The following is a 19780-nucleotide window of genomic DNA, read 5'->3' as shown; positions in this document are numbered from 1 at the left end:
TAATCCCTTTCCTTCTGGTACCGGTTATCTAGAGGCAACAGGATCTTGCAAAATGCTTCATTTTGATTTGGGCTTTGTGACCTCAAGGGGATCCAGAACCCCGGAATCCTTATCTGGTTGTGCTTTTCCAGCTTTACTTTTTTTAAAGGTCTCCTGGGGCAACAGACTTTATGAGCCAGCCCCGCCCTGCCGCAGGACTGCATTCACTTTTGTGACCACACACCTAGATATCAAGTAGGTTTTGAGTCGCAGGACAGTTCCAATAGCCTGGATTTTGAGATCTGCGGGGGCAAACGCCCTGAGACCGCGCTGTAACGTCTGCTGGAGGCACCGGGACCGGAACCGGTGTTGCCAGTGTCCACACAAGCCAAAACACATGCCTCCTCCCCAGTCAAACTAGTCCTTAATGCGCTGAGAACAGGCTGTGTTTATCATGCATCCTTTCTCTAGGCTTTGCTCCGGGCTTTACCCCACGCATACACGATTCCTTTTCCTTCCCACCTTGCCAACTTGAAACCAACCTTTACAGCTGAATGCAAGCCAATCTTTTTGGATAAAGCCTTCCTTAACTATGTGTGGCCTATGCCATACAATTTAGCCCATTGTTTTCTACTGTCCGACACACATACACACACAGACACACACACGTATATTTCTGCAGCAGGTGCATTTGCTTTCTCTTCCCAATAAGACTAAAAGTCTGCTGGGGTTGAACACGCTTCTCTAGTATCTGCTACCAGTACACTCACATTGCAAGTGCCTCCAGGCTCAGAGACAAAATGAAGGTGTGGAACTACAAGAGCCACCCATCAAATTACCTGGTAGAGGATGTGCTGGGTAAAGACCTCCTCATTGCTCCCGGACTCATGCTGTAGTAGGAAGAACTTTCCAAATCTGAGAGAGAAAAATTTGGGCCAGTTCCTGCAGCTATTGGTGCTAGAAAAAAAAAAAATTATGTTCTGTGAATAAAAGATCAATGACAACATACATTAGTGTTGCATATAACACATTTTATTTCTGAATTTATACAGGAAGCTTATCCAAAATAATCAGTAATGAACTCTGACCTCCAAAGAATGTTGAGAACAAAAACTGTCTATGCCAGAAAGACTCTGTTTTATAATGCACCTTTCGTCTTTTCTCTTTTTGTAATGGCAAACTGTCACCAAGGTTGCAACACTCCCAGAGGGTTTTAACGAAAAGACCTCCGAGTTTTGCTCTGAAACTTTTCTTGAACGACCAGCCAGAACATTCTCTGGGCTTTCCTAACTTTGCCTGATCCTGACTGCTTTTGCTCATTGGTATTTTGGAATTCATTCTGAACTGCAAATTCATCTTTCCGGGCTACCCATTCCCAATCTCCTGCAATGAGAAATGTGCGATCTTTCCTTACTCTGAACCGCCTTGGTGCCTACACACACCTCCACTTTATTTGGGAGGCAGGGTCCTCAAACCAGGGTTCGTGAGCCACACTTCTTCTAAGTAAAGTTTGACTGTAACACGGCCATGCCCACTTATTTACAGATGGTCTCTGCCTCCACACTGTCAAGGCAGAGACTCGCGGCCACACAGACACTGTAAGGCTCACCAAGAACATACTTATACACAGGAATTTTCCAATGTCTGGCTTAAGAGACTATTAAAGATAATTGATTATATGTGATTTTCAGAGCTGACTATTGTATGAGATGTCATTCCCTGTATTATTTTTTTAAGGCCTAGACCCTCCAGAGACCTTGTTGACTGTAGCAGCTTCACAGATATTTTTGAATGAATAAATAACACCTATCAATCTGATAAAACAACGCTGTGCAAAGTTAGTGGTACAGCTATAGGAGTGGAAATAACCTCGTCCTTTGAAAGGTTACACAAAAGCAGGAGCAATAGATTCATATATTATTGTATTAAGGCACTGGTTTCTGAGTCAAGCCCATATAAGTGGATATATAAATAAATTAAATAGAGGCTAATATCCATAAGAAGAAAGGATAATTAGGAATCTCACGAACCAGGGATTTTCATTCTTTCAACAAATGATCTCTGCTATTGCCAAGAACTGTGCTGGGTGCGGAAGACGCTTAGATGGAAGACATGGTCCCTGCCCTGGACAGCTCTGGAGGGAAGGTTGGCAGGTTATTTTCAATACAGTGTGATAAGTCCTTTGCTGGAGTTATTCTTAAGTTGATATGGCCACATAGAAGTGGGTATCTAACCCAGCTGGGGAGTGAGAGGTTCTGGGAGTAAGAGGACCTCAGAAAACATGATGCCTGGGAAGATGTTAGAGGGACAAGTTGGAATCACCCAATGGAGAGGAACAGAGGCATGCTAGGTAGGGGGGACAGCATTTATAAAGGAGAGAGAATATAAAATGAAAACTGGATTTCTGATAACTCGGTGTGCTGAAATATACAGTACATGGAGAAAAGATGGGAGGGCTCAGGTCAGGTTACAAAGGGTCTTTAGGAACATGAATTTCTTTAAGGAACCTGACTTTAAGTCCAGCAGATTCCCAAGTTTGTGAGCTACTGAAGTGCTTGTCACACTGTACTAACTGCAGACCATCGGGGTTATACTGCCAGCATCTACTATAACCCCTGACACCAAGAGGCAGGCAGTAAGTACTGGTCACATGGAATGATTGGTAGTTGAAGGAGAAGCAGCAAAACATAAGAACGTATTACCAAACTTGCCTTCATAACCTAGAAACATCATCCTCTCATGAAGATAGGCATGGGGGACAAAGGAGTGGCCGTTGAAGAATATAATCAGTAAAACCATAGAGGCCAGTGGAGTCATTTTAAAAAAGGTAAGCGGGGCGGGCGCCTGGGTGGCTCAGTGGGTTAAGCCGCTGCCTTCGGCTCAGGTCATGATCTCAGGGTCCTGGGATCGAGTCCCGCATCGGGCTCTCTGCTCAGCCTGCTTCCCTCTCTTTCTCTGCCTGCCTTTCTGCCTACTGCGATCTCTCTCTGTCAAATAAATAGATAAAATCTTAAAAAAAAAAAAAAAAAGGTAAGCGGGGGATGGGTCTGAACTCAAGGGTTGAAAAGGGAGAGCCTAGTGTAAGCAACTTAGGAGATAAACTCAGGGAAATGTGTTGACTTCTTGAGTGTAGTAATAACAGAAAAGGGCGCGTATGGGATGATTCCCAGGATTACTGCTTGGGCAAGTGGGTGAATTGTGGTACCCTAAGAAGAGTCTGGAACTGAGGAAGGGTAGGAAGGGATACGTAATACCTAAGAATCAACACTTAGTTGTTTGATTACTAGCAACAGCTAAACCTTAATCATAGCTGTCACTGTATAAAAACAGTCACTGCTAAGAAATGGAAAGTTCTGAAATTCACATACACGTTCTGAAATTCAAACCTATCTCTTAATGACAGGCTGTAATGGAGGAAGGGCCTTTAGGTCAAAAACAAATGGTTGAGCTTGACGACAAGTGTAAACAGAGTTCCAGTGAATGATTTTGCTAGTCCTTCCCTAATTTACTTTTTCTACGAAGTTTATTTGCATAGTTTCCCCCTTTTATTTCATAGTGTTTTATGGATGCAATAGGCTGGGGTAGGTGGGAAGGAGATTACTCCCACACGTCAGTCCGCATCCCTCTCCGCGGTCAGCGTAGAGCAGGCACGTATTAATGTTACAGACTGATGTCTGTGCCTTCTTGGGGTGTACAGAGTCACACCTCGCGTTAACTCAGGAAGAAGGATGAGGCTGACAGGAGTTGAGGGTCTGGATTTAGATGTTCTTTCTAAGTTCTAGGATGAGGTTCGGGCCTCAGCGGAATGGCACAGTGGCTTCATTCCCGAGCACCGGCAGAAGTGCACAGGCCTTCCTCACCCCCTTGGAAGAAAAGATAAAGGCAGGTATGAGTGTACGACCTGGCTGGACTGAGAGGAGAAGTCTAGGGCCCTGTGCCCAGCTGCACTCACACCTCACATTCTCTTGACCACGTTGTACCACGGAAAAATGCCTTTTGCCTTAATTATCTTATTAAAATGTTGAAGGGGCCAGAACCAGTGAAGAAAGGAAAATACAGAGTAAGTGCAGTGTGCACATCTCTCAGAGAGATTGAAAAACGTAGTGATCTGAAGGGGCACGTGCACCCGAATGTTTATAGCAGCAATGTCCACAATAGCCAAACTATGCAAAGAACCTAGATGTCCATCAACGGATGAATGGATAAAGAAGATGTGGTATATATATATGTATATACATATATATATACATACAATGGAATATATATATATATATATATATATACACACACACACACACAATGGAATACTATGCAGCCATCAAAAGAAATGAAATCTTGCCATTTGCAACAACGTGGATAGAAATAGAGGGTATCATGCTTAGTGAAATAAGTCAATCGGAGAAAGACAACTATCATATGATCTCCCTGATATGAGGACGTGGAGATGTAACGTGGGGGTTTGGGGGGTAGGAGAAGAATAAATGAAACAAGATGGGATCGGGAGGGAGACAAACTGTAAGTGATTCTTAATCTCACAAAACAAACTGAGGGTTGCTGGGGGGGGGGGGGGGGGGGGGGGGAGGGGTGGGGTTATGGACATTGGGGAGGGTATGTGCTATGGTGAGTGCTGTGAAGTGTATAAACCTGGCAATTCACAGACCTGCACCCCTGGGGATAAAAATATATGTTTATAAAAAAATAAAAAATAAAAAAAAAAAGATGAAAAACAAAACAAAACCCAACCCACAGAAATGTTCCTTTGCTTGCCCCTATGTTTACTTCCTATGAAGTTTAGCACCCTGGGCTTGTAATCTAGCAAAATGCTTATCGGGTGGGGCAGCGGTATTGTTCTGCTTTCTTCTCCAAGTGTCCGTTGAAGTTATACTGAGTAACTTCAGGGCTTCACAAACTGCTTATGTGTGTCTCCGATTTTAGGACATTGTTAAATTTCTGAGCTGAGAAGGGGTCTCACAACCTGGGTTAAAAAATCCTAATAAACCACTGACCCAAACTCCGCATTCTTCCAAATGGTCCTGTCAGGAAGCACTCCCTGATACTGTCCGTGTGTATGCATCGTATGAAGGTCAGCCGATTGCAATGGAATCGGAGTCAGTGATTCTGTGACAGTTACAGAGAAAGCCCCATGCCTGTGGGGAGGGGTCACTGTCAAGTGTCCCCACAGTGGCCCGGGTATTCTCAGGCTCTCTCATCTGGAGAACAGGAAGAGCCTGAGGGAGATATCTGAGAAAGATGGGCTTTCAGCAGGTTTTCCTGAGCACCAAGGAGCATTTAATTTCTTATATCTAACTTCATCCTCAAAACAACCTCAAAAGTACCTCTCCTAAATGAGAAAAACTAATCAGTCCCCAGATGAGGTTAACTGGCTTGCCATGGACTGCAGAGAGGCAAAAAGAGGGAGGGTCAGCATTAAAAGTCAAGGGTGTCTGTCTCACCCCAAAACCTGTTGCTTTTCTTATCCTACTAACCTGCCTCTTGTATTCAATATATTTGCCTTAAACGTCAGATGATAAAAAGGTAGACAGTGTCTCTGTCTCACAGGGTTTACTACAGAGTGGAAGGATAAAATAATATTGAAATTCTAATTCGATGCTGAATGTGTTCACTCTCATAGGCAGAATGCAAAGGGTGTACTAGAAAAGTTCAAAGGAATGAGAAATCCTATTGGCTTGTGGGATCAGAAAAATGTCTGATTCCAGGAGGGGTTGGGCAGCGACACAATGGCTTCCAGGACGGGAGGATTTAAAGAGGCGGGGAAGAGGAGGAGGGTTTCTAGGCAAATGACAAAGTATGTGCATAAGTTTGGAGGCAGGAAGTACAATTAGGGATCTGGGGGCTCCATGATGGTTTCTGAGGAGGGAAGTGATCATTGCTGAACCCGAGCAACATTAGTATGACAATAGCCTACAGACTGCACTGAAGGGAACAAAGGTGGGGAAATCAGTTGGTAGGTTGATGGTGGAGTTTAGAGAAAAGGGAGGCCTCCACCATGGTGTCTGGAAAGAAAAAGGCATTTTCATGGTGGGTATCTGTCATCTTCGGAAACAGGTCCCAAAGATCTATGTCCGGTTGTCCAAGGAAAGGGCATACACAAGCAAATATTTCATACCATCCCAACAAATATGAAATACCCATAAGATACATAACCCGATGTATAGAACCCAAGGCGCTTCTTAGCTAATAATGGTAGGAATTCCTTTTTGCAAACGAGGGAACTAAACGTTGTCAAGGGTTAAATGATTTAACAACATCTGCCCAGGACATCATGCTGGGCTTCTGAAGCCAGACTAACAGCCTGCCTGTGTGTTCCAGAGATTGCGTAGCCACTGCCCAAGGTGGTGATGTTAAGGAAGGACTGGACCAACCATGCTTCCTGTCTATTCCATATACTGCAAAATCTGATTTTGTTCCACTTGTACTTGACTCTAGGCTCTATCGTTAAATTATCTCATCCATGACATATTCTCCCCCACCAGATTGAGTGTGTTTTGAGGACTGTAAAGACAGACAAGACATCCCAGGACACTGAAAACGTGCTGGTATGGGCCTGGGCATGACCATCTAGGGTTTCAGCCTTGCCAATAACCCCCTGTGTAGCTGAAGTCTTTTAAACTCTTTGGGCCTCAAAATTCCCATAATAGTTGTCATAGAAACGCAAACTCACCACCAATGCCAGGGCCATCACCACCACAGTAACAAGAACCAACATTTATTAAGCCCCATTTATGGGCCAGATGCCGGCCTGAGTCCCTTAAACACATCATCTCATGTAATCCTCACCACGCTACCAGGGAGGAATTGAGGCACCAAGAGGCAGAGTAATGCCCTTAGGCCACAAAGTCAGAGGGTCATACCAGATGACCTTTAGTCCTCCAGATCCGACAGCCTTTTGTGTGTTCCTAAACAGCTGTGCGGTTTTGTATGATGATCAGTACGACACAACAGCTGATGATCCATAAATATGCTCTGAATGAAGGAGAATCTGTAATTGCCTTCTCCGTTTGCCCTCGGCCCCCCAACTTCACACAATGCAAAATGACACTCAGGAATCAACAACTCTGCATGAGCAGTGAGGACTGGTGCCTCACCTTTCTTAAGCAGTGTTACAGGGAGGCACACCTGACGTTTTTGTGGTTCTTGTTTCGCGGAGGAGTTTTTCCTCAAAGGATGAACTTTGGGGAATGGTCTTGGTGGATATGATTTCTAAGCCATTCTTCCCCCCTCTCCCTTCTTTCCTGTCATGAGTAGAATGCAGTCTTTGTGTCATTTCTTAATAAATGGTTTGCTATTAAGGCATCATTATTGTAATGTGGGCTATTGGAAGAAAGGGGTTACTGCAGTAGCCAACCCTCTTAATGACCTGCTCTTCTGTACACATTAGTAGTTGGATAAGGTTGTGGTTATTGAACTTCTGCCATCCACCAGAGACAATCTGCTCAGGCCTGTGTTGTTGGAAAGAGAGGGTGATGGAAAAAAAAAAAAAATTCTGTCCAAAATTTCAAGCTACTCTGCCTGGGAGATGACAGTATACCGAGTTTACAACTTGTCCAACAGGAATCAGCAGGGAGTGTTAACTCAATGACTAGTGTGGCCAGCCTTCCGCCAACGGCACATATTCTCTGAGAGCCTACGTCCAGTGGAATCTGGCAAATATTCACAGAGCACTTTTCATGAGCCAGGTGCCGGAGATCCATCAATGGACAAGACAGATGAGGCCCCGTGCTCTCGTGGGGCTCCCATTTGAGAGAGTAGGGATCTGTGGGCTCCATGATGGTTTCTGAGGAGGGAAACCTTCCTCAAATTTCCATGGCAGCTGAGGAATATGGCCACATGGCCAACGGGTATCCCTCAAAAAAGACGACTGGGATTTACTACTTTGTTTTCAGTTTATAAAGTAACTATGAAAAAATAAGAGAGAATATTTCTCTCCAATTATGTAATCTAATGCACTCACTGAGACTTTGGGAACTTGTACTTTCAGGCTTGGGCAAAAAAAACAAAAAAAAAATCCAACAACAAGCACACAGTTCTAGGGGCCCAGCACAATTTAGTGTTGTTTTGCATTCTGGTGGCAAAGATCTCATAAGAAAGTCCATGTCACTGGCACAAAAGGAGTGAACATGGGAAAATACTTGGTCTTCTTTCTATCAAAGGCACAGTTGTAAAACGCACAATGCTATGAAAACTCAAGCAAATCTGGAATCATCGTTAAAGGGAATTAACTTGGAAAGTAATTTATGGCAAGAAAATTCAACTCCTTTGTTATCTTCCTTTTACTGTAACATGCTTCCTGAACACTGCCTACGAGAGAGGGCTTTTAGGAAGAAAAAAAAATAAGTATAGTAAAATGAACTCATTTTATCAATTTGTGCTGTTGGCCAGAGTTTCCTGACTGTGGCTACGAGGGGCTGTAAACTGATGAATTTGCATGGAAAAAGAAACCAGTGTAAGTAATTTGTGTAAGAGGTAACGCGGACGTACACTGCTATAATTCAGACACCCTGCAGATAGCAGCCTGCTGCAGTATGAGCAGTTATGGGTTAGAAAAATGACCACACTGCAGTCAGTCTGACTTGAATGGAAATCAATCATAAAGGTACTTTCTCTGCAGCTCCCACACCACAGTCTTCAGCAACTCCTTTGCCAAGCAGATTTCTGGTCTGTAAACCGCGTGCTGATCTCCTTTCTCTACCCTTCCTTTCTAAAAGGTCTGACCTAGTGCAGGCGAGGAGTCTGGTTTTCCAAAATGGAACATAAAAGAAAGGCGCCGGACCAAGACGAGGATTTCCCTCTATGTGGAAACGAACTTCCCAGCTATTATGAGCTTTAAGCAATGCTTTTTATGAAACGTAGTATTAGGTGCCAAAAGCCCAGCACAGTGTTTTAACCCCATCAACGGCATCTGCTAATGCAGACACGGTACCGTTTTCGCACATCCACATTTGTGGACACGAGTGAAGAAATATGTAGGTTTGTGGTGCCAGAAGGGGGAGGAGGACGTGAATACAGAAACTGTGATTTCTGAAGAAATGTTTTCTTTTATTAAACAAGAACCATTCACTGATACCCTCCACCTCCCCACTCTGAATCTTGAAGATGGTTTACCTTTGATCATAATTGTGAATGCAGTTTGTGCAGTGAGTCTATTCAGGCATTTTCCTGCCACGAAGAAAACTCAGTCTTGGATATCAAGAAACTTTGATTATCTATGCTATAAAGGAAGGAACCCTTTCCACTTATCTCTGCATTCTCAACACGCAGCGTGAGATGCTTCGTCTAGAACACGTGCAACACGTTTACTGAGTTGAACTAAAATTCTACGAGTTTGTTAGTGAAAAATAGCAAAGAACTAATATTTAGTGATATTTATTATATGTCAGGCTGAGACGCTATGTGTTTTACCCAAATTATCTCATGTCATTCTTGCAGTATCCCCACAGAACATACATTTGTTTATTCTCATCTACGAATGGGAAACTGAGCTGCAAAGTTAAGTCACATGTTCAAGATCACACGGCCGGGGAAGTGACAGAGCAAGGATTTGAACCCGAGTATCTCCGGGTACCAGCCCGAGGAAACAGAGGCGAAACGCACATTTCCAGACTCCCGGTCCTTCCTTCATCGTCAGTTATTACAGGGACGGATTCAGCAAGATTTATACAGAAAAATAACTGTCACCCATCCATGACGTGGGAAAACTTCTGTCCGCTTCCTTCTCCCTTTGTGTTCTCAGGTCTTTGGGGTTGGAGTGTGAGTCCGTGTTTCCCTGGACAGAGGGCCTGATACTTGGTCGAGCGCAGCCATCCACGGTGGGGTCGGTAGTGCGGACTGGTCTCCTACATTAGTGGCTTCTGCCTTGGGAACCGAAATTGATTTTCTGCATTTTAGAGTATCATCTCATCTTAGCTTTTGGTTGAGGTCAAATGTGGCACCCGTTTAGGACCTGATACAGCGTCAGCCCGGGGATTAAGTCTTCCCTGACAGGGGATGGAGTTGATGGCCTGAGGTGTCTTTTTACCACAGTGATCTATAAACCAGGGAAGGGCTTCTAAACAGAAGCCCCTTCACCAAGAGTGCACTGGGACTGGACCATTAGCTGTTAGGAGACCAAACTGTATGAGCAGAGTCTCATCGCAACCACCTACAAGTCCAGCTGTCTGGATCCGTCCTAGTAAGTCTCCATAGTTTCACTAAGAACTGTTTATTTTATTTTTTTCCCCTTCTTCATTCTCTGAAAAATTCTGGATATTAATGATGTACTCATATCAATTACATACCGCACTAACTCAGTTTTCGTATTGGGCTCGACGTGTGGCTTTGCTGAGTGTGGACTCCACTGATTTCATCCTGGACCTGTCTACTGTGTCACCGACAGCAGTCTTTCTAATCAGCAGGAGTTAGCTAGGATGAGATATACCAGCTAAGATCTCAATAATATTTGTGGTCTTATTGTGGGAGTAATATTGAATTTCTGTCAGGCTTCTGGAAATCCCAAAAATACCTTTTAGTTTTCTAATCTTACCCATCAGATAGGAATATCTCCTCTTAGGAAAAAAACAAAACAAAACTGAGGCTTATGAGTGTATAAATAAAAGTTTACTAAAATCACATTGCTGGTAATGACCTCTAGCATGTACCTGCTATTCCAAGGAATTTTTATGCCCATAATATAAAAGAAAGGATCAAATAGTATAAAACTAAGTGCTAATTTAAAGCAGTCTGATTAAAAAATAATCAAGGTGTGGCTTTTAATGTGTCAGTGTTAGACTGAGAATTTTTTAAATGTCTCACTATCCATTAGATATCCTGAAGAGAAACTTCTAGAATAATGCAGACATATAGGCTTTGGCTGCAAACTTGAGGAATAAGAATTTTCTGGTTTCTTAAAGCAGATGAATTAGCTCTAGTATTGGCATGCTCTTATTCTATCAGAATTATTAACTTTGAAGGGGTCACGAAAATGGTCCTCCTACTAAATTGACTTCTAGAAAAGAACTTGAATCTCAAATCAGTCCTTCTTAATTTATAAATGCACACAGAGTACATACAGACACATACACACACATTCTAATAAATTTGTGTGGCCACCTCAAGGATCAGCTCTGAACACAGAGTGAAAGATCAGGGACGGAGGCTTTGTTCAATGATGAGCATAGTAGTTACCATTGCTGAGCATTTACTATACGCTAGACATGTGCCATTCTCTCACTGAATCCTCAAAGTACTCCTGAGAGCTATTACTATTTCCAGCACTCTGATGCAGGCCCAGCACACAGATGGTATTTAATAAATATTAGTTCATTGAACAAATGATGGTTACCTATGAGAAAAACATGGCTGGAGGGGTTCAGTACTGCCCAAAGCCCTTCAGTTGGAAAGTGGCAGAGCCGGATCCCCAATTCTATATCCTGGACTCTGCTACCATGCCGCCATCTTAAATACGGGTTTTATAGAATGTTTTACCCTTAGGAAACATAACCCACGAATTAGCTAGAAAAGATGACAAATAGATGAAGATGTGAATAGAGATCATGACAACAAATTAGTATGGACATCAAGGAGTTGTTTTGCTTCTCCCTGAGTCAAAAGCCCCATCCCACTGCCCCAGAAGCTGCCACAAGAACTCTTTCCACTGACTCCAACCAGGAAGGTTGTAGAAGATGAGTGTAAAAGAAAAAACAGGACTTTCAAGCATCAAGCTGACTGTTGCATCTGCTGATATAATAAACCTCTTGTCACCAGAGTTTTAATTTCAGTTGGCACGGTGGTCATAAGGCCACTGCCAGGGCCCATGCTGAACATGGGGTATACGGTCCATTCAATTTGTAAGTAAGAATGGGGACACCTTTCCCTTTATGTGGCTCCTTCTCTACCGGGTGAAGAGAACAGAATGGGGAAACTCATGCGTGGCCACCCATACTGTGAGCTGGGATTCAGGAGAAAGAGTACGTTTGGTGAAAATTTCTCTTACCGCCAGCCCATCCCTTTGCCGCTGGCTTTAGTGTCCAAATCGTGACCCCCACATATGTCCAGAAAATTAAAAGGAAAAAACCACTAGGCAACAAAACATCCTTCTGAACTAATTCAATTTCAAGATTTATTTTGAAAATTTATCGAATTATAGTAGAGGAAACCCACTCAATTAAGCCAACCAGACTGATATTTTTCTTCCTAAGAGTATGGCAATATTTATTATTTTATCTCTGTACGAGGAGCTGATTAAAACTAGGAAACATGTGCGATGTCATCATATATTCAGAATAAGGTGGCTGAGGCAGGCAAAACAGAAAAAGATTACAGTATTTGCTAGTCTATAACTAGCTAGCCGATCAGTATTTGCTAGTCTATAACTTAACAGATTTCCTTTAAAAACTGCATTTTAAGGACAGGCATTATGATTTTTTTTTTTTAAAAGGGTCTCCTGCTCTTTTGTCTGCGGCACATCGTACCCTCCGTCTGGAAGAGGTGCCATTGACTTCTACAGACAGAAAATGTGTGATGTTCATTTTAAAATTACTAGTAGGGCCTGCTATTGACCATCTAATTATGCTGAGTTCCATTTATAAACATAGCTAACCACTAAGTTTATGGAGACTTTTTGTGCTGCCTTAATAGGATATTGATCGAGAGCATAGTTTGAGTGGACTGCCATTGAATTGTGTAATGGCAAACAAAAGGCAAGGTCACAGCCACTGTTCCTGCGAGGGCTACAGTCTATTTTTTATTATAATCTTTTTGTTTCTTCCTTTAATGCTCAAGCCCAAACGGTTTCTTTCGAAAGAAGGGCTTGCTTAAGAATATTAATTTTACAGTTAATGTCCACGCCATGATCACAGACAGCTCTCACGTTCCTTCGCCGAGAAGCAGGAACAGGCCACTTGCTCAGAACAGAAAGTTTTAGACCTCCTGTCCCGTAACCGAGATCGACACATCCTGTAACCAGTCTCAGCGGCTCCCCAAGGGACGGGACGTCTGGCCTCCCTCACCCTATACCAATTTCCTCGTGAGTCCGTCTTTGCGAGATGCTCTTGTCATTTCCAAATTTGGGCTTGTTCCGATCAAAGAGCTTCATCTCCTTGTTTTATACCCTGGAGCCGAGTTAACTCTGTTGTCCTTGCTCCCACGTGTCAGGAGAGACTATCAGCCAGTTCTTCAGACTGTCTTGAGGGCCCAGAAAGCCCAGTGCGTGGCCGTGGGTACTCGAAGTCCCACAAAGGGGCCTAGAGACTTCAAAAAGAGGTCGAAAAACGAACCGTGCTTTGGATCCTAATGGTGACTCCTGTGTGAAAATACAGAAAGCGTGCGCATGTCGAAGGCAGAGAACAACCACTAGGGTGCCACCTCATGCCAGGCTGAGGCAGACGGCTGGCTCCATTCACTGTCCCCCCCCCCCCGCCCCCCCCCTTCTCCATTGACAAACAACTCGGGAATCCTGGAGCCACCCAGCAGCCCGGCTCTGTGGTACAGCCAGGACAGTTCAGCTGCTGGATTTAATAGCTTCTGCAGCAGGGTGACGGGAACCAAAAATTCAGTCTGGGTAACTGAGAGTGGTTTTTACACCCAAAGACGCTGAGCGAACTGGGAACCCTGGCTTTTCAAAATTCCAGGGCCATGAAGTCATCCCAAGCCACAAAGTTTACTTAACCCTTGCAGCCTGCTCGGGTGTACAAGCCACTGCTCGAAAATTAGAACCCGCCAGGCCAGAGTCACAATGGCCCGTGTGTATCTGCGGTTTTCCTCTCTCCCAGCAAAGTATTTAAGGTTTCAGAGTCACCCCACCAACTTCAAGTAAAACAGTCAGCACTTTAGAAGGAAATGGACACAAGGAGTGCATTTTTCGGGAGGATTTTTCTGGGTTCATCCCAGGAAGGATATCGAGCCTCAGAGCACACACTTTGAGGAAAACACTGGAGCCAGATAAACAGGGAGTGGGTGCTGACGGCGATGACCGTCGAAGAGGGTCATGGAGCAGCCGGTCGTGGGGGCTCTCTCTTTGCGGCGGCTTCATGGGAAAGAGCCCCATCTGAAAATGCTTCTTGAAGGCTTTGTTTGAAAATGCAGCATCATGTAAGAACCCTTCCAGCAGATGGTTCCTGTCTTTTGCCTCACAGTATTATGTGAACACAACTTCAGGGATTCTGAACCGCATTGTTAGCACTTGGAAACCCCCTCCCCCAGAGCAGAGAAGACCTCGCTTTCCCTCTGGCACAGTGTCTAGTGGTTTGTATTCCCCCTTCCCGACCCTCTCCTGGAACAAAGTAATAAATAACAAGAACGACTTTCAGATGGCCCTGTCACTGGGGGGGAGGGGGGGAGGTAGGAGGAGCCAGAACAGATATCGACTCTTAGGCTATGGGACTTTCTTTGCAGTGAGGACAGACAGACCTTTCGTGGACTCTAGATAATGAAAAAAAAGAAAAGAAAAGAAAAGAAAAGGTAGGTAGGCAGGGGACCAGGGTGAGAGGGGAATTAGTGAGACTGCAGCAGAAGCCCTTGTTTCTAACAGCTCCATGCATCTGATCAGTATAATTTAATGACAAGCAACCTTGCCGCCTGACCCTGACCTCCGAACGTGTGAAGCTAAGCCAGCAGCTTTCTCTTGAGTTTCTCTGCCATTGCCACCCTGTAGTAACACGATTATAAACAACAAACTTAGCACGGAGTTATTTCAGTGAATCCTCATGAGGAAATGCTGAAATTGCACCTCCCTCCTCTATTAAATTTAAAAGGAGGAAAACGAAAAACAGAAACTAACTGGAAACCCGAGGAAAGTAAATATTTATATTAGCAAATTTTCAAATCGCATACTAAAGATTCAGGAAGAGGGAAAATGTTCAGACTACGGCCACCATGCATTTGACATTTCCAGGCCAGATATGTGGTCGTAAGTGTGACTGGGGGAACTGGGTGGGGCTGAGATAAATGAGGGGGGGTTAAGAAGAAATGTGCAACAGAGTGGGAAAAAATTTAAAGACGCTGGGGCCATTAAAAACAACCTGATGAAGGTTGAACCCTTCAGAGCACGAGTAATAATTTGGGGGAGTGGGCAGACGACCGGCGACTGTGCAGGTTGATTTTTCAGGAAGGGAGCCTGTTCTGCGAGGCACAGCAATCTGGATACATTTGTCCACACACTGAAGCTACAACACAAAGGATGAACCCAAAGTAAACTGTGGACTTCGGGTAACCATAATGAGTCAGTGTCCATTCCTTCCTTGTAACAACCGTACCACAGTAACAAAAGAGGTTAATAAGTAGACGAAACTGTATTGGGGAAAATGCTAAAATTCCGTACCTTTGTTAACCTAATGCTGAGAACACAGAACTGCTCTAAATCATAAAGCCTATTCATTTAAAAAAAAAATCGTAACTGAAGACAAATCCAGGGGGAAAACATTTAATTAAGTACTTTGGTTGTTTTGATTTGTACAAAAATAGTTTTAGCCTTTTTTTATTTTAACGCACAGATTAATAATCTAAAAGTTTATCAGCTCTAACAAGAAATGATTTTTAATTAAAGCACGGAATCTTTGGATTCTTTTAGCTCTGTAATACAGTTATAGGAGAGGTCATGACAAAAATGTCTGCAGTCAGCTAGCTGAGCACAGCCAAGCAAAAAGAGCAAGTTTCTTAACCTTTTTGAGCCTCCACAGTCTCCTTCTTCTATAAAAAGTGAAGATAACAGCAACCGTGGGAGGACTGAATGAGATTATGGTTACCAAGTACCTAGTACAGTGCCTGATACATAGTATATGCTTGATAAAGGCTAGCTAGTATAATTTTTCATATGAGTGTTGTGCTCCTAACAGGGCTAACTTTATGCATTTAATCAAATTATGTGCCAGTTAGCTTACTGCTACTTTAAAGTTGCTGAATGCACCCCCTGGCCCCACTCATTTGTAAAAAGTGTCCACTGCACCTCTAACATGAACACTTAGCTCTTCCAATTAGGGGGATGGGGCAGGGCTATAAGAAATGGTTAAGGATTTTGACTCCTCCCGTGGCTTGAATGGTTAGTCTTTTGGAGAGGTGTGCAAGTGAGGAGACCTGAGCTGGGAGATGGACCCTTAATCCCCAGCAGCCAAGGCGGTCCTATGACATGGACCCCAATAAACCTGGATTAAAGATCGGCAAGGGGGGGCTGCTCTGGACAGCAGTTTGGCTTGAAGCCATGATTTAGCTGACACAGCCCAGTCCCACTCGTGCCAAACAGTTTTAGTCAGCACGAGGCCATGTGTGAGTGAGTCCTACAGCGATTACGCAGCAGTGTGCAGAGTTGAAAAGCATTCAAGAGCCGAAGGACGCTCATGATGCCAGGCATCAGCAACATAAGCCCCTAAACGGGGACAGGAAACAAAACCAGGTCCCTCTGCAAATTCAATCTGTGGTCTGCCTGTACCCTCTGGCAGTCTTGAAGGCAGGTTTAGAATTCTCTTGGCAACTGTGCTATGTAGACTGAATGAAGGTCTAATCTAGCTTGGAACTGATAGGCCTTGGGGTAGAAGACCTTAAAGGGACATACGGAAAGTGGAAGAGGGACATGATTCTGGGGATGGTCCTGAGAGCAGCGTGGGCCTTCTCTACACACCCATGCCTAGGGACAGTGCTGGTAATGAAGACAAAATATAAGCATTACAGCGGGGAGGGCAGAATAAAAAAGGCCTGGTGCTCCCACCTTAGAGCTAAAAGGATTTTCTTTTTACTCTTTAAGGCTATCTATGTTTAGTAAGGGCTCAATGAGTGTATTTCCCTGTAACGCCATTATGACAAACGTATATATAAAATCTATATCATATTACTTTTATTAAAATGACAAGAAAAATGTGGGATAGCAATCCTTTTAAAAAGTCTTACAAAGTGAAAAAAAAATTTTTAAATCTATAAATGCATTATTTGTCCCTGCGTGGCAAATGACTGGCTAGCTAGCTGTGCAGTGGCAGGTGGCATATATCCTCCAAGGGAACAAGGTCATCTCATCTCTTCTTCACTGGTTGGAACTTTAAGCCCACTTGTTAACATGCCAGCAACTTCTCCATTCCAACTCACACCCTCCAGCTCCTAATGCCTCAACCCTTATGGCTCCGCCTCCCTAACACCAGAACACCCTGGCATCAACCAAGGATCCCGGATCCCGGAATTCCCGCACTCATCGTTACTTTCCCCTAGTTTCCCTACCTCATCCACATTGTACATTTCGTCGAGTCCCCTGGAGCCCGTGTAAGAGTACACTTGCTAGCACTACACAGGCTTAGCTTTACAATCTACCCACTGTTTGACTTTGGGTGGATGACTTAAATAGATCCACAGTTTAACTCATTGGTAAAAAAATGAGACCAGTTACTTATCTGACAAGTTTATTGCAAAGACTAATTTATGCAACATACATGAAAACATAGCACAGTGTCTGGTAGATAGTAAATGCTCAACAGGCATTAGATTTTTTTGTCTATCCCTCAGACTCCAGATCCTCGGCCCCTACCTTATATTCCACTTTCTGGATTCTTAATAGTCTTCCAGCTTTAAGAAATAAGACCAACCAGAAGCTGAGCCTGTGAGATTGGGATGGCTTGGCTTGCTTGACCGGACACCTTGTCAGAGATGGATGGGTGTACTCAGTCCATCTTGCAAGACTGTAATGCAGTGAATGGGGGGGTATGAACTTGAAATGAAAATATTTATTTTTACTCCACCTCATTCCACAAAGGACTTGATGCAGCTTGAAACCAATGTTAACCATATTAAGTTTATCTACAAGTAGTCTTTTGAAGTGGGAGGAGAGTAAGCAGTAAAATTTAATATCTGCTATTTTTATTTCCTTCTTGTTACTGGCACCCGTAACACCATAGTCATTGTAGGTACGCATTTAAATTTAAAAAGAGAGAGAGAGATGTTTTTGAGGGAAGGCAAGTGTGTGTGTGTGTGTGTGTGTGTGTGTGTGTGTGTGTGTGAGAGAGAGAGAGAGAGAAAGAGAGAGAGAGAGAGACTGAGGGAGAGAGGAGGGGAGAATCGTATACCTTCTCCTTGGACTGTCTGGACTATGTCATAGCAAAAATACAATCAATGACTCCTTTGATCAATGCAACAGGGTGGTGACAGGTACTTTTAATTCATTGTTGCTGGTGATTATTGACAAGCTGGTAATGATCAGGCTGTACTATGTCACTCAGGCTGAGGGCATTAGCATTCTTTAAAGGTCAAAAACAAATTCTTTTAAAATGCAGAATTTCTCAGGAACCAGGGAAGCCTCAGAAATGTTTTCAACCAGGTTCACACTACAAAGTAAGGAATATGTGAGACAGTCAGGATTTCAGTTCTTTCCCTGTGTCTCACATTAAAATGATATTTAATTTTTCCTGATTTAAATTCTTGGCTGTCAAACAAACTGCGTGGCGAAATTCTTCCAATGGGTGAATGGAGAAGGGATTCTAAAAGCTATTTATGTCTCTCGGAGGCCTAGGCAGACAGTCAGCACAAACCTAAGGCAAATCTGTACCAAATCAAAGCAAAATTATACTTACTCTGTGACACTCTTACAAGCTCAGTCACACTAAAAACACCTGATGTGACAAAACTGTCTTGGAAGCCCAAATGTCCTGGGGAAACAAAAACAAAAGAAAACAGCGTCATAAACAGAAGACATCTGACAACAGAATTCTAAATATTAGTTTCATTGTGATTAAAAAGAGCAATGTCTAATTTCCTACTCTGCTCTATTAAGAGTTGACGTGGGTGGGGACAGTCATCTGGTTACATAGCTGGTTTTCTGGTTTGAATCTGGGGGCTACGGAAAGCTCTGAGACAACTGGGTGATTTCTGATATGGCTTTAAAAAAAAAAAAAAAGAAAGAAAACAACAAACCAAATAACTCAACAGGAAATCTGAAACAAAAGAAGATTTAAAATAAATGGTTACCTTGGCTGACCTCTGAGACCTTAACAGCTGAGCTGAAAACAGCCTACCTAGGAATCAGCCAGGCTACCCAAATTCCCTAAGAGTTTTTCACCATTATTCTCTAAAGAAACATCTGATCAGGATTAGCTCTCCATCCATTCAAATCAAACAAGATTTAAAGATGTTCTCTTCATTTTCAGAGGCACCACAGGATGAAATCTTGAAAAAGCCAAACCAGAAAAGCCAAGCCCCATACCTTGAAACATGAAAACAAATACTTTCGAGAACAAATAAAATTTTAGATTTGTTTTGAGAACAAGAGGGTTTTTTGTGTGTGAGTGGGTAGATTGACTCTTTTTTTTTTCCTGAGAGAAGATAATAAACCAATGCTTCTACATGACTCTCTCTGAATTTTGCATCTGCTTTATTTTTGCTGGATATAATTAATTCCTTTAATATACCTGCTAGTATCTTTCTTGTCATTTGCTTTTTTATTTTTATGGTACATTTAGGAACATAAAGCTTATAAATAGCAAGGAATACATAGTTTATGATATGCTGTTTCCTTTTCAGCTTCTCAAGTTTTCTGATTCTGAATCTCAGATAGATAAAATCTAGTTGAGACGCATCTACAGGGTTAGCACAATCACCTCCTTTAAAAGTAGGGCCAAAGGAGAAGCTGGCCAAAGGGATTTTTTAAATATAAACTCTCCTTTGAAACAAGAAACATACTTTTAAGAAATGCAAAATCAGAAAACAGGTCCATCTGAATCTATAACAAACAGCCTACATATAAGATTTATGTTATTGACAAAAAATAGATTTTGCCCAGTAGTAAGGGGAGGCAAGTTTACCAATGGTATAGTCTACCCACCAATAGATTCATTAAATG

General features: G+C 43.0%; 1 protein-coding gene across 6 annotated transcripts in view; it reads right to left on the bottom strand.

Annotated features, from left to right (window-relative positions):
- NFIA (nuclear factor I A) overlaps positions 1-19780 on the bottom strand; it is a 560134-nt gene that overhangs the window by 102827 nt on the left and 437527 nt on the right. For all 6 annotated transcript variants that reach the window (XM_059374930.1, XM_059374931.1, XM_059374929.1 and 3 more), the window contains exons 4-5: positions 18516-18590; positions 819-936 (exon numbers count right to left, since the gene is read on the bottom strand). In XM_059374930.1, the coding sequence (XP_059230913.1) occupies positions 819-936; positions 18516-18590 (193 nt within the window). The remainder of the gene's footprint in view (positions 1-818; positions 937-18515; positions 18591-19780) is intronic.

The sequence above is a fragment of the Mustela nigripes genome, chromosome 14 (assembly GCF_022355385.1).
Source record: "Mustela nigripes isolate SB6536 chromosome 14, MUSNIG.SB6536, whole genome shotgun sequence".
Taxonomy (NCBI): domain Eukaryota; kingdom Metazoa; phylum Chordata; class Mammalia; order Carnivora; family Mustelidae; genus Mustela; species Mustela nigripes.
The sequence above is the reverse complement of the archived record's forward strand: the minus strand, read 5'-3'. Positions and strand labels throughout refer to the sequence as shown.